At 39.3% G+C, this 13,028-nt stretch overlaps 1 protein-coding gene across 1 annotated transcript; it reads right to left on the bottom strand.

Moving 5' to 3' along the window:
- Positions 1–338: 338 nt before the first annotated feature.
- Positions 339–11,285, bottom strand: nus1 (NUS1 dehydrodolichyl diphosphate synthase subunit). The gene is made up of 5 exons (XM_026143006.1): positions 10,740–11,285; positions 4,659–4,790; positions 3,118–3,270; positions 1,189–1,288; positions 339–1,028 (listed from the first exon to the last, which is right to left on the bottom strand). The coding sequence occupies exons 1-5, from the start codon at positions 11,149–11,151 to the stop codon at positions 938–940; spliced, it is 888 nt and encodes a 295-aa protein (XP_025998791.1). The 5' UTR covers positions 11,152–11,285; the 3' UTR covers positions 339–937.
- Positions 11,286–13,028: the final 1,743 nt, after the last annotated feature.

The raw sequence follows: 13,028 nt of genomic DNA, 5'->3' as shown, positions 1-13,028 counted from the left end.
TCAGAATGTCACCGTTGGCATTTTTCATAGCTGGATTTATGCTTGATTCAACGATCTATATGCTAAGTGACTTTAAAAAAAAACAATAAAAAAAAACAACATTGTACCTAACCATTTTCAGACTAATGTCCGAAGAAAAACTTCAGACAAACTATTATTCAAGACCACCTTAAAAATGACAAACAAGTCTTGCTGCACTGAAGCAAAATATAAAGAACTGAGTCGTGTCCAAGCACACAGTGAGTCGAGGTTAAATCATAATAGAAAGAGTTCATTCTGTCATAAAAGGAGCTTTCTTTTCCTCTAAGAGTGTTAACAGACACAAAAACACACTCAAATACACACAGTGCATTTCTTTATTTCAGACCAAAAACAATGTTGAACAACCGTCTGTATGTGCATGAAACAACACTACACATGAACATGACTGCAAGCTGGAGGCCACAGAGACAAACAGAGCTACAGGAATTTCTCATATTTACACATTAGCCACTCTGCTGTTCAGCTCCTGTGCTGCATGCCCCTAAACTGCTGCTATATTTCCTTGTGATGCAGCTTGCACAAAAAGATTCGTTTTTTCTTTATATAGTCTATGTGAAGGCAATTTTTCCATCAGCAGTAAATGACAGCTGGAGAAAGAATGAAACAAACAAGGGTGTTAGGACCACCGAGTCTGTGGAGACAGTCTTACGTCAGTGCCATTTTTTCTTGTTTTACCGAGCATGTTCCATGAGTCCTGGAATGTGAATTCATTAGAAGACAAGCTGGTGGTAAAGATTGGCTGGCTATGTTTCCTGGTTTCCATATATTTGAAATGTCTTGTTGTATTAGAGGTCCAGCAGATGGGCATAGCTGAGCCGACGAGTAATGAGGGACGGTAGTCATTATCTGTCCGGGATGTCCTGGCTGTGTAAAGCCCACACTTGTGTATTTAATATCACTGTCCGAGCCGCTGCTGACAAGCCCCGTACCGCTGCAGGGCACCCAACAAGTCCTCATACGAGATATTTCTGTGGGATGGCAGGGAGCTGAGGGCACAGAGTAGGTTACACATTGAACATAGTGCGCTTCAAAGTGAATTCAGTTAATGACATCAATTTCAAAATTCAAACAAACTTTCATACTTTATTGTCATTATTAAACGTGGTCCATCGAAACGTGCAAATTCTGAGATGTAAAGAAGCTTACATGAACTCTGTGAGCCTGATGTGCCAGGGGAGGAAGCCCAGTGTGCTGTTCACAGGACCAAACTTCACCACCAACTCAGGGTCTGGAATATTCTTTGATTCTGAAACAAGCACAAAGAAAGCGAACATGTTATCAAGACAATCTTTTTTCTCCTATTTACTGAGAATCTGCATGTTCTGACTATAGAATGAACTCAAATCTGAGAGTGGCTCCCATTCAGCAGTACTTGTGTAGCTGTCACCCGAGATCCACAGCCACACAGGTTAAAGAAAATTTAGGTAATATACATCCACTCTCACTGGATAATACACTTCTCCACAGTTATGGTCATTTTTGGTGCCATAAATGTGTCCAATCCCCAGAATTTTAGAAAACTTGAGTCATTATTTAAGTTAAATTGATTTTCTAGAGGTTGTTTGTTTTGCATTTATTTGTCTCCAATTGGCTGAACTGCTGCATTGGATAGTCTAATTAAATACAGAAGCCTAACCAGTGGACTGGAATTCTACTGGGGCAATATGTTGTGTAATACCTCTGTTACAAGATGATTTATTTCTTAAAATAGTTTAATGGTTTTTGGATATTATTTTGTGTCAAATAACAAAAAGACATTTTGACTGCTACATCTGTGCTTCTTTGTTCTTTCCAACACTCATAAATTACATGGCACACATTCACTTTTCTCCTCTAAGTATTTTTTTGGACATATCCATACGACACTTTTCCTAGGCCTCTTTACACAAGAGGTTCAACAGTGGGGAAAAATGCCCAGGAGAAACATTTTACAGCACTTCAATGTCATGTCCATCTCTTGCATGTAAAAGTACAATCCCATGACATGGCGCAGCTAACCTGGATCCTCTACAGGTTACGCTCCTTCTTTAAGCTGTCCAATAATGATTCAATCCTATTCAGTTTTATTTATACAGCACCAAATCACAACAACAGTTGCCTCACGGCACTTATATTGTAAGGTGACCCTAAAATAATGCAATGCAATAATAAATAAAGAAAACCAAAAATGCCAACAATCATATAACCCCCCCCCCCCCAAAATGAGCAAGCGCTTTGGCAACAGTGGGAAAGAAAAAAACCATTTTTAATATTAAGAAACCTCCAGCAGAACCAGGCTCAGGGAGGGGCGGCCATTTGCGTAACCAGCTGGGAGTGAGTGGATAAAGACAGAATAAAATACTTAATACACGTCTTAATTACTTTTAAAACACACAGTACACACATCCACTGGATCTTGAAATTCTTTTGCTTTCAACAGTAATGAGTTAATGAACTCCATGACACACTTCTAATGATTAGGGAAAAGAAGCCTTCTAAGACTCTTTCTTAATAAGCACACGCAGCTTCAGTAACCCCCTCTAGCTTTATTAAGGGCTACCAAGGTGTTCCCAGGTTGGTGAGCAACAATCTCTCAAGTGTGTTCTGAAAAACATCAAAGTATGTGGTGGTCACTATATTCTTCATTTCCGGTTAATACTTGTACAGCTGCTGTTATTGTGTATATATTTATTTATATTTAGATTTCTTCATACATTCTTATATAGTTCTATATTGTGTATTGTGTATTTTGTTGTACAGTTATTTTATTTTCAACTTTAATTTATATATTTATCTTTATCTTATTCTTCCCAGTTAAATTTACCCTTCATTCTAATTTGTGTTGTACAGTTATTTCATTTTTAACCTTAATTTATATTTTATTCCTTCCTAGTTAAATTTACCCTTTTTAATTTTTCATATTTATTTCCTATCTTATTCATAGCCTTTTCCTTTTTTGTTCTCTTTAGGTCACGAGCAGTTGTCCAAGCATTTCACTACATATCGTACTGTGTATGACTGTGTACGTGACAAATAAAATTTGAATTTGAATTTGAATTTGTATCTTTACACATGCACACAGGCATAAAGTGCTACCTCTGAGAAGCAGGTCTAGCATGGAAACATTAATGTCTTTGAAGCTCCTTTCCTTGTTTTCCACAGAGCGGCAGAGCTGCTGTGCTACATGGACAATGCTCTGCTTCCCATCGTCAGGAGACAGCACCCTCACTGTGGGCCTGCAGGACACAACTGCAACAAAGGACACATAAAAACACATTAAATTAAATATGACTACTAATGGTATTCTTCTGCAAATACACACCCAAATTTTCAACTTTGTAAATTTTTTTTTTTTAATACTGTAACCTCACTTGCACACCTGATGTAGAGTACTGGAGCACACTGGTGAAGTATGGGTTGAGGGATTTTAGATTACACCTGGGAAACATATTGTTGGGTAAACTGAGAAACTACTGGGTCAATATAATGATGCTTCGGCTTCAGTCAGACATTACCTCAGTGGAACAAGCCAATTAGTGACATTATTTATTTATGTTACCATCTATGTTCATTTCGTTGACTAATAATTTTTTTCCACAAAGGAACTACTTAAAGAAAACTAAAATATGTGGATAAATACTACGATGAAATGAACTGACACTTTCTGACTCACCTATTCTTAAATGTAACCATTCACACCAACCATGTAACTTCACTGTATGAATTTGTGGCATTTATTACCAATCCAAGTCTGAATAAAAAGCTCTGACCAGCCAGACCAGTGGACTCGTAGCTCAAAACATGACTGGTCAACTGGGTATCTGAAATTATTTCTCTTCCTCAGATGTGACAGCAACTTTACCAAGAACAGCTGAAACTGCCCCATGAAATTTTACCTGCTACTTCTATCTGTAGAGAATCTGATGAACCCAGAATTTCCATTATTTTATTGTCTTAATTCGAAACTTCAGGACCAGCTCATCATGGTTTAACATTGACTTAATTTTTTTTTCTTGACACTGTGTGAGGACAAAAAGTTCAGCCTGTACATACATTACATGAAAAGTTTGAACTTGAGAGTAAGTGGCTCAGGTGTGTGTTTTTGCACAATTACGTAACTACTCATTTAATTGTCTTTCTTTTATTTATTTTTTTGCTGTGTTCAGTGGTTGTAGAAATGGTTTATATTAGCATTTAGCTGAGATTCTGAGGTTTCTATGGATATCAGACATGTTGATATTTGCATCAAAGAATTGACGTTAAACTACAGTTTAACCCCTTTGCCCCCAGAACCGGGGGCTCTCCAAAGTAAAGGGTGTAAGGGTCTGAAGTTTGAAGTTTTATAAGTGGATTCCATCTAACCTAATGAAGAACAATACAGAAAACAAAAATGAGGTTGTAGGCACTTCCAACAAGTGGACACAGAAATTTTGGAATGTAACTACTTATATGTAACACAGTCACAGAATTTAATTACAAGAAAAACATTGATCTGGAAATATACAATTAAAATACAGTTACTAATCAAAATGTTGGTATTACAAGTTTAAAAGTTCTTGTTGGTAAAAAGCTTCCAAGTACATCTGAGTCCGTAATTGTATGAACTTAAAATCAAAGATATCATGCCAGGTTCTTACCATTGTGCTGGTGTTGGTCACTACCACTGCTCAGGAACTCCACACTGTGCATAGATCCATCAACACCCAGCAGATCCTGTTGCTGCCTTTTTATTTCCTCGAGTAGACGAGAGTTGTTCTTCTGAAAAACACCTGGGTTGAGGAAAAGCACATCATTCAGTTCAGGTTGATCAAAATCACCAAGTAGACCTAAGACAGAAACAGTAATTGTGAAGAAACATGACTTTTGGATTGATAGAATCTATTTTCTTTAAAACAAAGCAAATAAATCCAAAATTAGGGGCAACTGTGGCTCAGTCAGTAGGGTGCGTGGTCTACCACTTGGAAGGTCAATAGATAGATTGGAGAAACCAGGTATCAATGTGCAAAATACTGAATCCCCTAATGCAGGGGTGGCCAACCCACGGCTCTCGAGCCGCATGCGGCTCTTTGCCTGGTTTCATGCGGCTCTTACGTTCATATCAAAGTTTGTGTTTTGATTTTTTTTATGTTGTTGTTTTAAAATGTGCGCGTTCACTTCGCTTGAGTTCAATACGGTATTTTCATCAAATGCGCATGTGTGTGAGATGAAAATACCGCAAAGTTTCCCAGTAGGAGCAAGTTCGCCCTTAAAATGGCAGGAAAAAAATGCACAGCAAAAAGAAAATATGAAGATGAACACAGGACGTTTTTAACAGAGTGGGAGAGTTTATATTTTTTTGTTGAACGCAATGGTAAGCCATTCTGCCTTATATGTCAGATGTCATTAGCGCATTTCAAAGCTTCAAATCTTCAGCGCCACTTCAGCTCACTCCATGCTAACATCGACCAGGAATTTCCAAAAGGGACTGAACTTTGCAAGCACGAGTTGGCCACTTTGAAAAGTCAGGCAGAAAAGCAGATACAGTTTTTCCAAACATTTACGTAGCGGTCAGAGACCATAATGCTCGCATTCTATCAGCTGGCTTGGAACATTGCACGGGCTAAAAAGCCATACAATGAAGGGGAGTTCGTTAAAAAATGCCTCAGTGATGTTGTTGAAATCTTGTCTCCTGAAAACGACAAATTAAAACGCATGGTATCAGACGTCCAACTGTCCCGCCACACTGTTGAACACAGAATATCGGACATTAACACGGCTATTGAATCACAGTTGCACTCTGACCTTCAAGCATGTGAGTATTTTAGTGTCGCATTGGATGAGAGTTGTGATATACAAGACAAGCCTCAGTTGGCAATATTTGCACGGTCTGTTTCAAACGATTGTGTGATCAAAGAAGAGCTCCTGGATATTGTGCCATTAAAAGACAGAACCCGTGGCATAGATGTGAAAGAAACCATGATGGCTGCATTTGAAAAAGCAAATCTGCCCATAACAAAATTAACTGCAATAGCCACGGATGGAGCACCAGCCATGATGGGATCTGTGAACGGGCTTGTGGGGCTGTGCAAAGCTGACCAAACTATTCCTGACTTTTGGAATTTCCACTGCATCATCCACATGGAGCAACTCGTGTCTAAATCATTGAATTTAGATAACGTCGTGAAGCCTGTGATGGAAATCGTCAACTATATCCGCACACATGCGCTTAACCACAGGCAATTCAAGAATCTCATCGCTGAGCTGGACCAAGGGCTTCCAGGTGACCTGCCGCTGCACTGCACTGTGAGGTGGCTGTCAAAAGGCCAGGTACTCTCTCGCTTCTTTGAGCTTTTGGATGCCGTGAAACTGTTTATGGAAAAGAAGGACAAGGACTATCCCGAGCTCTCGGACCTCAAGTGGATTATGGATCTGGCCTTTTTGGTCGACATGCTGTGTCACTTGGACAGACTGAACCTGACCCTGCAGGGTAAGTTAAAAATGCTCCCTGACCTAGTGCAAAGTGTGTTTGCGTTTGTCAACAAACTGAAGCTGTTCAAGACACATATTCAAAAGGGAGATTTAACGCATTTTCCCACTCTGCTAAAAGCCAGCGGGCAAGTCGCCAGTGCTGCCCTGAGTAAGCAAAGAGCCAGATATGCAGCGCTGATTGAAAACTTGCACGAAAGCTTCGTGACCCGGTTCCATGATCTACAATTGAAAAGGCCACAGATTACGTTCCTCGCCGACCCATTTAATGCAGAGACCGGCTGTTTGAAAGTCCCGCTAGTCACAGATGAAGCTGCGGCTGAGTTGGAGATGATCGATCTTTGTGAAGAGGACCAATTGAAACCTGCTTTAAGGGAAGGGACCATTGAGTTCTGGAAAAGTGTGCCAATGGAAAAATACCCCAATGTCAAACGGGCTGCGCTTAAGATACTGTCAATGTTTGGGTCAACATACGTCTGCGAGTCTGTGTTTTCTACCCTAAAACATGTGAAATCAAAGCATCGATCTGTTCTGACTGACACACATGTGAAAGAATTGCTTCGAGTGACAACAACGGAATACAAGCCAGATTTAAAGAGGATTGTTCAAGGCAAGGAATGCCAGAAGTCCCACTAAACAACATGCATTATAAAAGTAAATGCTATTGTAGATTATTATATTTTTGTTTGTGGACTTGGTTGAACTGAGAGTTTGTGTGTGTGAGACAGTGCACACAATGTTCATTGTTGAAAATGACTGGCCTGTGGTTTTAGTACTGTAGGAGTCCATTTCTGTCATTATCATGTTGGTGTGTGACATTTACAATAAATCTGGCTGAGCAGAGATGTGTGTATTTTGTGTGTGTGTGTGTGTGTGTGTGTGTGTGTGTGTGTGTGTGTGTGTGAGAGAGTGAGTGAGTGAGTGAGTGAGTGAGTGAGTGAGAGAGAGAGAGAGAGGAAAGGATGGGTGATGTTCATGTGTGCCCATGCGTATGATGTGGCTCTTTGCGGTAACACAGTAAAAAAAAAAGTGGCTCTTGGTCTCTGACTGGTTGGCCACCCCTGCCCTAATGCATTCATCTACATGTGTTTAAATTTAAATATGATCAACCTATCTCTAATAATCGGCTATGTACCACAGGCCTTCAAGCTGGCTGTAGTTAAACCTTTACTTAAAAAGCCATCTCTAGACCCAGCCGTCTTAGCTAATTATAGGCCAATCTCCAACCTTCCTTTCATATAAAAAACCATTGAAGAAGTAGTTGTCAAACAGCTAACTGATCATCTGCAGAGGAATGGCTTATTTGAAGAGTTTCAGTCAGGTTTCAGAGCTCATCACAGCACAGAAACTGCTAGACCTCAGTGCAGCGTTCGATACTGTTGACCATAATATTCTATTAGAGCAATTAGAACATGCTGTAGGTATTACAGGTACTGCACTGCAGTGGTTTGTATCATATCTATCTAGTAGACTCCAATTTGTTCATGTAAATGTTGAGTCTTCTTCACATGGTGAGGTTAATTAGGGAGTTACACGGGGTTCAGTGCTAGGACCAATTCTGTTTACATTACACATGCTTACCTTAGGCAGTATCATCAGAAGACATAGTGTACATTTTAACTGGTATGCTGATAACACACAGCTTCATCTATGAAGCCAGATAACACACACCAAATAGTTAAACTGCAGGAATGTCTTAAAGACATAAAGACCTGGATGGCCGCTAACTTTCTGCTTCTTAATTCAGATAAAACTGAGGTTATTGTTCTCGGCCCTGAAAATTCTAGAAATATGGTATCTAACCAGATTCTTACTCTGGATGGCATTACCTTGGCCTCTAGAAACACTGTGAGGCACCTTGGAGTCATTTTTCACCAGGACATGTCCTTCAACGCACATATTAAACAAATATGTAGGACTGCTTTCTTCCATTTGCACAACATCTCTAAAATTAGAAATATCCTGTCTCATAGTGATGCTGAAAAACTAGTTCATGCATTTATTACTCCTAGCCTGGACTACTGTAATTCATTATTATCAGGAAGTCCTAAAAACTCCATGAAAAGCCTTCAACTAATCCAATGCTGCAGCAAGAGTACTGACAGGGACTAGAAAGAGAGAGCATATTTCTCCTGTATTGGCTTCCCTTCACTGGCTCCCTGTTAAATCCAGAATTGAATTCAAAATCCTGCCATTAGAGCATTTCACTCTCACGCTCCCGGCTTACATGTTGTTCCTAGAGTATTTAAAAGTAGAATGGGAGGGAGAGCCTTCAGTTTTCAGGCCCCTCTTCTGTGCAACCAGCTTCCAGTTTGGATTCGGGAGACAGACACTATCTCTACTTTTAAGATTTAAGATAAAGCATATAGTTAGGGCTGGATCAGGTGACCCTGAATCCTCCCTTAGTTATGCTGGCATAGGCTGCTAGGGGACTCCCATGATGCATTGGGTTTTCCTTTCCAGTCACCTTTTTCACACACTATGTGTTAATAGACCTCTCTGCATTGAATCATACTTGTTTTTAATCTCTGGCTCTCTTCCACAGCATGTCTTTTATCCTGTCTTCCTTCTCTCACCCCAACCGGTCGCGGCAGATGGCCCCGCCCCTCCCTGAGCCTGGTTCTGCTGGAGGTTTCTTCCTGTTAAAAGGGAGTTTTTCCTTCCCATTGTCGCCAAAGTGCTTGCTCATAGGGGGTCATATGATTGTTGGGTTTTTCTCTATATGTATTATTGTAAGGGTCTACCTTACAATATAAAGTGCCTTGAGGCGACTGCTATTGTGATAAAATTGAATTGAAAATTGAATGTGTGTGAAAGTTAGATAAAAGTACTGTATTTACGTCTGTGTGATTCAGTAATCAGACAGACACAATGTGGCATGTTGTATGAAGTGCTTTAACTGAGGGATAGGTAGAAAACTGCTAAATAAAAAACCGTCACCATAGTGGAGACTTTACATCATTTGGCAATGACAAAAACTACAATCTGAGAGACCCTAAGGTGAGGAGCTTGGTCATTAGAGAGGGATGGAATAGAGCCGCTGCTCCTCCATATCAAAAGGGGCCAACTGAGGTAGTTTGGGAATGTAAAATAACTTCAGTCAGAAGGCACTCTCCCTAATTCAGTCAAAACATTAATATCAGTTAGCTTTACGAGATTTGTCATTTAGGGAGAAGGGGACAATAATTTCAACAATTTGAGGCTAAAATGCTCAGCTGCAGTATAACCTCCGCTTAAAGTTAAAAAGCAGAAACATAACTGTAACAGGGGGGAAAAAGCAACAAAATGAAGTCTTGATGGATGCTCAATCATCCAGGTAAGTGAATCCCAAAAGTTGATTCTGTTCATTTGGATGTAGCGTTTTCACTCAGAGAAACGTTTCGTCACTCATCCATGTTTCCCCAATCTTATAAACAGTGCATTTGCACAATAACGTTTTATAAGGTTAGTGAAAATCTGCAGTCAGCTGAGGTCACTGTCAAGTTACTTGGATGAGTGATGAAACGTTTCTCCTACTGAAAATGTGACGGCCAAATGAACAGAATCAACCAAAAAAATGAAAAGATGAATACAAGTTTAATAGTTAAATATTGCGCAGTTGTTTTAACGTTTGAATAGTGTCTGTAGCTGAAAGTATGTTGAAACAAAATTAGGACTTGGAAGTGGTGAAAAAAGACAGATTTAATTTGCATTTAATGTAAACAATTAAACAGGGTATTGCTAATCTGAAAAGGAAAAGATTCGCTACATCTTCAGCCTAAGCATTAAAGGGGAAATTTATACAGAGAATGAATGTAATACAATGTAATCTTAAAAGCCTCAAAGTTGGAAACAATATCTTTAAAATGCATATTAGAAACAATGTACATCTAATAAAATAAAATAAAAATGCTTAAGAGTCAGAAGAATACTGAATATTTAAAGCTCACACGCATTAATACTCTTTAAGACTGGAATTATGATTTTCTTTTTTCCACTTAAGAATCTGTGTGTGTGTGTGTGTGTGTGTGTGTGTGTGTGTGTGTAAGAGAGAGATATAAAATATGGGTTCAGTGACATCTGCAAATCATTGCATTCACATCGGATGAACTTGTCCAAATAATATCCAAACTACACTAAACTACGTGTATAGTTTTTTTTTTTAAACAACAAATTTAAAGCTATTTTTGATGAAGCTGTGATTTATTATTTTATGAACTTCACTGTATAAAAGCGCAAGCAGCAAACTCAGCTGATAGGAGTAACATGCTTACCGTGATTATCATACACGCTAACATAGGATATGCCGACAGCCATACACCACACCACCACGTTTGCTATGTCCGGATAACTGGGCTCTTCTTCCGCAACCAACAGGCCGATATGGACCGGTATCTTCTTCAGGGACTTTCCGTCAGACAGACACCGTGACCGGCCACCGCCGGTGCTCTTTTCAGTTATCGGTTTAACATTAGCATCTGGGCCATGATTCAGATTATTCTGAAAGTCTGGAAATCCAACTAGAGATATCGGCAACAGCAGGACGGTCGCTGCTCGCTCCCACAGCCGGCCCTTCCAGCTCTGGATGCGGACGTGGAGCCAAGAGAAGAGCGCTCTGTTGACGTGAACGAGAATCAGTAATAGCCGCCATAACAAACTGTACATAAGCGCCATTCGTGTCCGCATTTCGTGTAGGGGGAAAACCCAGGATAAAGTACAAGAACACGACCACTTTATTCTGATATATTATCCGCGTAAATGAGCTCAGCAGTGCTTATGGCTCATCATGACTGCAGCCATCTTGTTTTCTGGTTGGCAACCTTTGAACTCCGAACCCCGCGTGTGATACACGTAGCTCTCGGATTGGACAAGGTAAGCGAGACGCTGCTGCGTATGCGTTTGACTACAGAGAACCGAACAGAGTAGAGATGTGTCGTTCGCGAACGAAATGGCTCTTAGAGCCGGGTCTTTGACGTGAACGACGTAATTTATATTTAATTGTATTGTGGTTTCCAGTGTTTTGTGTTGTTTCACTTTAAATTTGTAAAAGGAAAAAGCTGAAAATTTAAATAGTTAAAAGTTGAAATGTGAATAGTTGGTTTTTGTATTATATGATTTATTTATTACATTTTATGTGGAGTGAATAAATAAAAGTATATTTACGGTGGCCCCTAGAGACAAAGCACGTAAAAACTGCAAAACACGTAAAAACTCCAAAACATGTAAAAACTGCAAAACACGTAAAAACTCCAAAACATGTACAAACTCAGAAGCACACAAAAACTCAAAACACGTACAAAATACAACAGAAGTGTGCCAGGATGCTAGGACGCAGTGTTGAGCTTTGTTACCTAGTGGCTACACCAGCCAGCAAGTACCAAAGACCGGATTTGGTGTGTGGTAGTAACAGGTAAATGAACTTTTTTTTTTTTTAATTATTTGAATATATATGAGTGCTTGTGTATAAATGCACAAACAATACACACATGCTTTCAATTGTGTCATTTAAGTGATCTAGGTAGCTCTGTTTTGGAAGTTCAGTTAATGCTAGAAATGTGTTTTGGAGTTTGTACGTGCTTTGTCTCTAGGGGCCACCGCATATATTTATATATGTTTATATATAAATATATGCGGTTTATATTTATATATAAACATATATATATAAATAAAACAACTTCTTTTTTTTACATTAGTAATTCCTTTTGTGCATAATTTTATATTATTGTTAATAATAAATTAATTAAAGCAACAAAACAACCTGAAGCGCCGGTTCGGAGCCAAAAGAGCCGGCTCTTTTTATTGAGTCGAGCCGAAAGAGCCGGTTCTCTAAAAAGAGACGGAAATCCCATCACTACAGTGTGGTCTGTTGTTCATTAATGTAAGTCATGGAATTTAAATTGTGTGGACTGGACTCAGTTTTCAACTCATGCAAGTTTAGATAATAAACAACGTCTATTTTTCAAAGTCACGCTATTCAAAAATTGGATAACTTCAGGGTCAGCTTTGAAGTTATCTGGATAAGTCAAAAATCCTGTTTCATAGGCCTCTATACTGTGAAGAAAGGCTTTAAGCTTATGTGGGTAACTTCAGGGTTGACCCTGGGTTTTACTTTACAATAACTGTACATTTTCTATACACACAAAGAAACAGTGATATTTCTATATGATTGTTTAATGTCATTTCACTGTACTTACGGAGAGAACTTTGTACCCACACTGAGGCTACTACTGGCTACCCTCACATATTCAGTTTTTTCACCGAATACATCATCTAGTAAACGACTTCATTGTGTATGCCAAATTTTGCTAGTTTTGGTCATGAGTTATTTAAAAATGAATCTGTTCTGTCACGCACAAAGAAATTACTTGATCAACAACTTATAAACAAAGTAACCTTGAGAGCTTAAGTACAACCTGATATCAGATTGCACGCCTAACTTAACCTTTCATACAACTCATAACATGGACGACACAACAGCTCCCCAAAAATGAAGCCAAAACGTCTCTATCGCCCCCTGGTGTCTGGCTGCAGTATAGGTCATAAATCCCACCTCCTCCATGTTA

The sequence above is a fragment of the Astatotilapia calliptera genome, chromosome 15 (genome assembly GCF_900246225.1).
Source record: "Astatotilapia calliptera chromosome 15, fAstCal1.2, whole genome shotgun sequence".
Taxonomy (NCBI): Eukaryota; Metazoa; Chordata; class Actinopteri; order Cichliformes; family Cichlidae; genus Astatotilapia; species Astatotilapia calliptera.
This window is presented reverse-complemented; position numbering and strand designations above follow the sequence as displayed.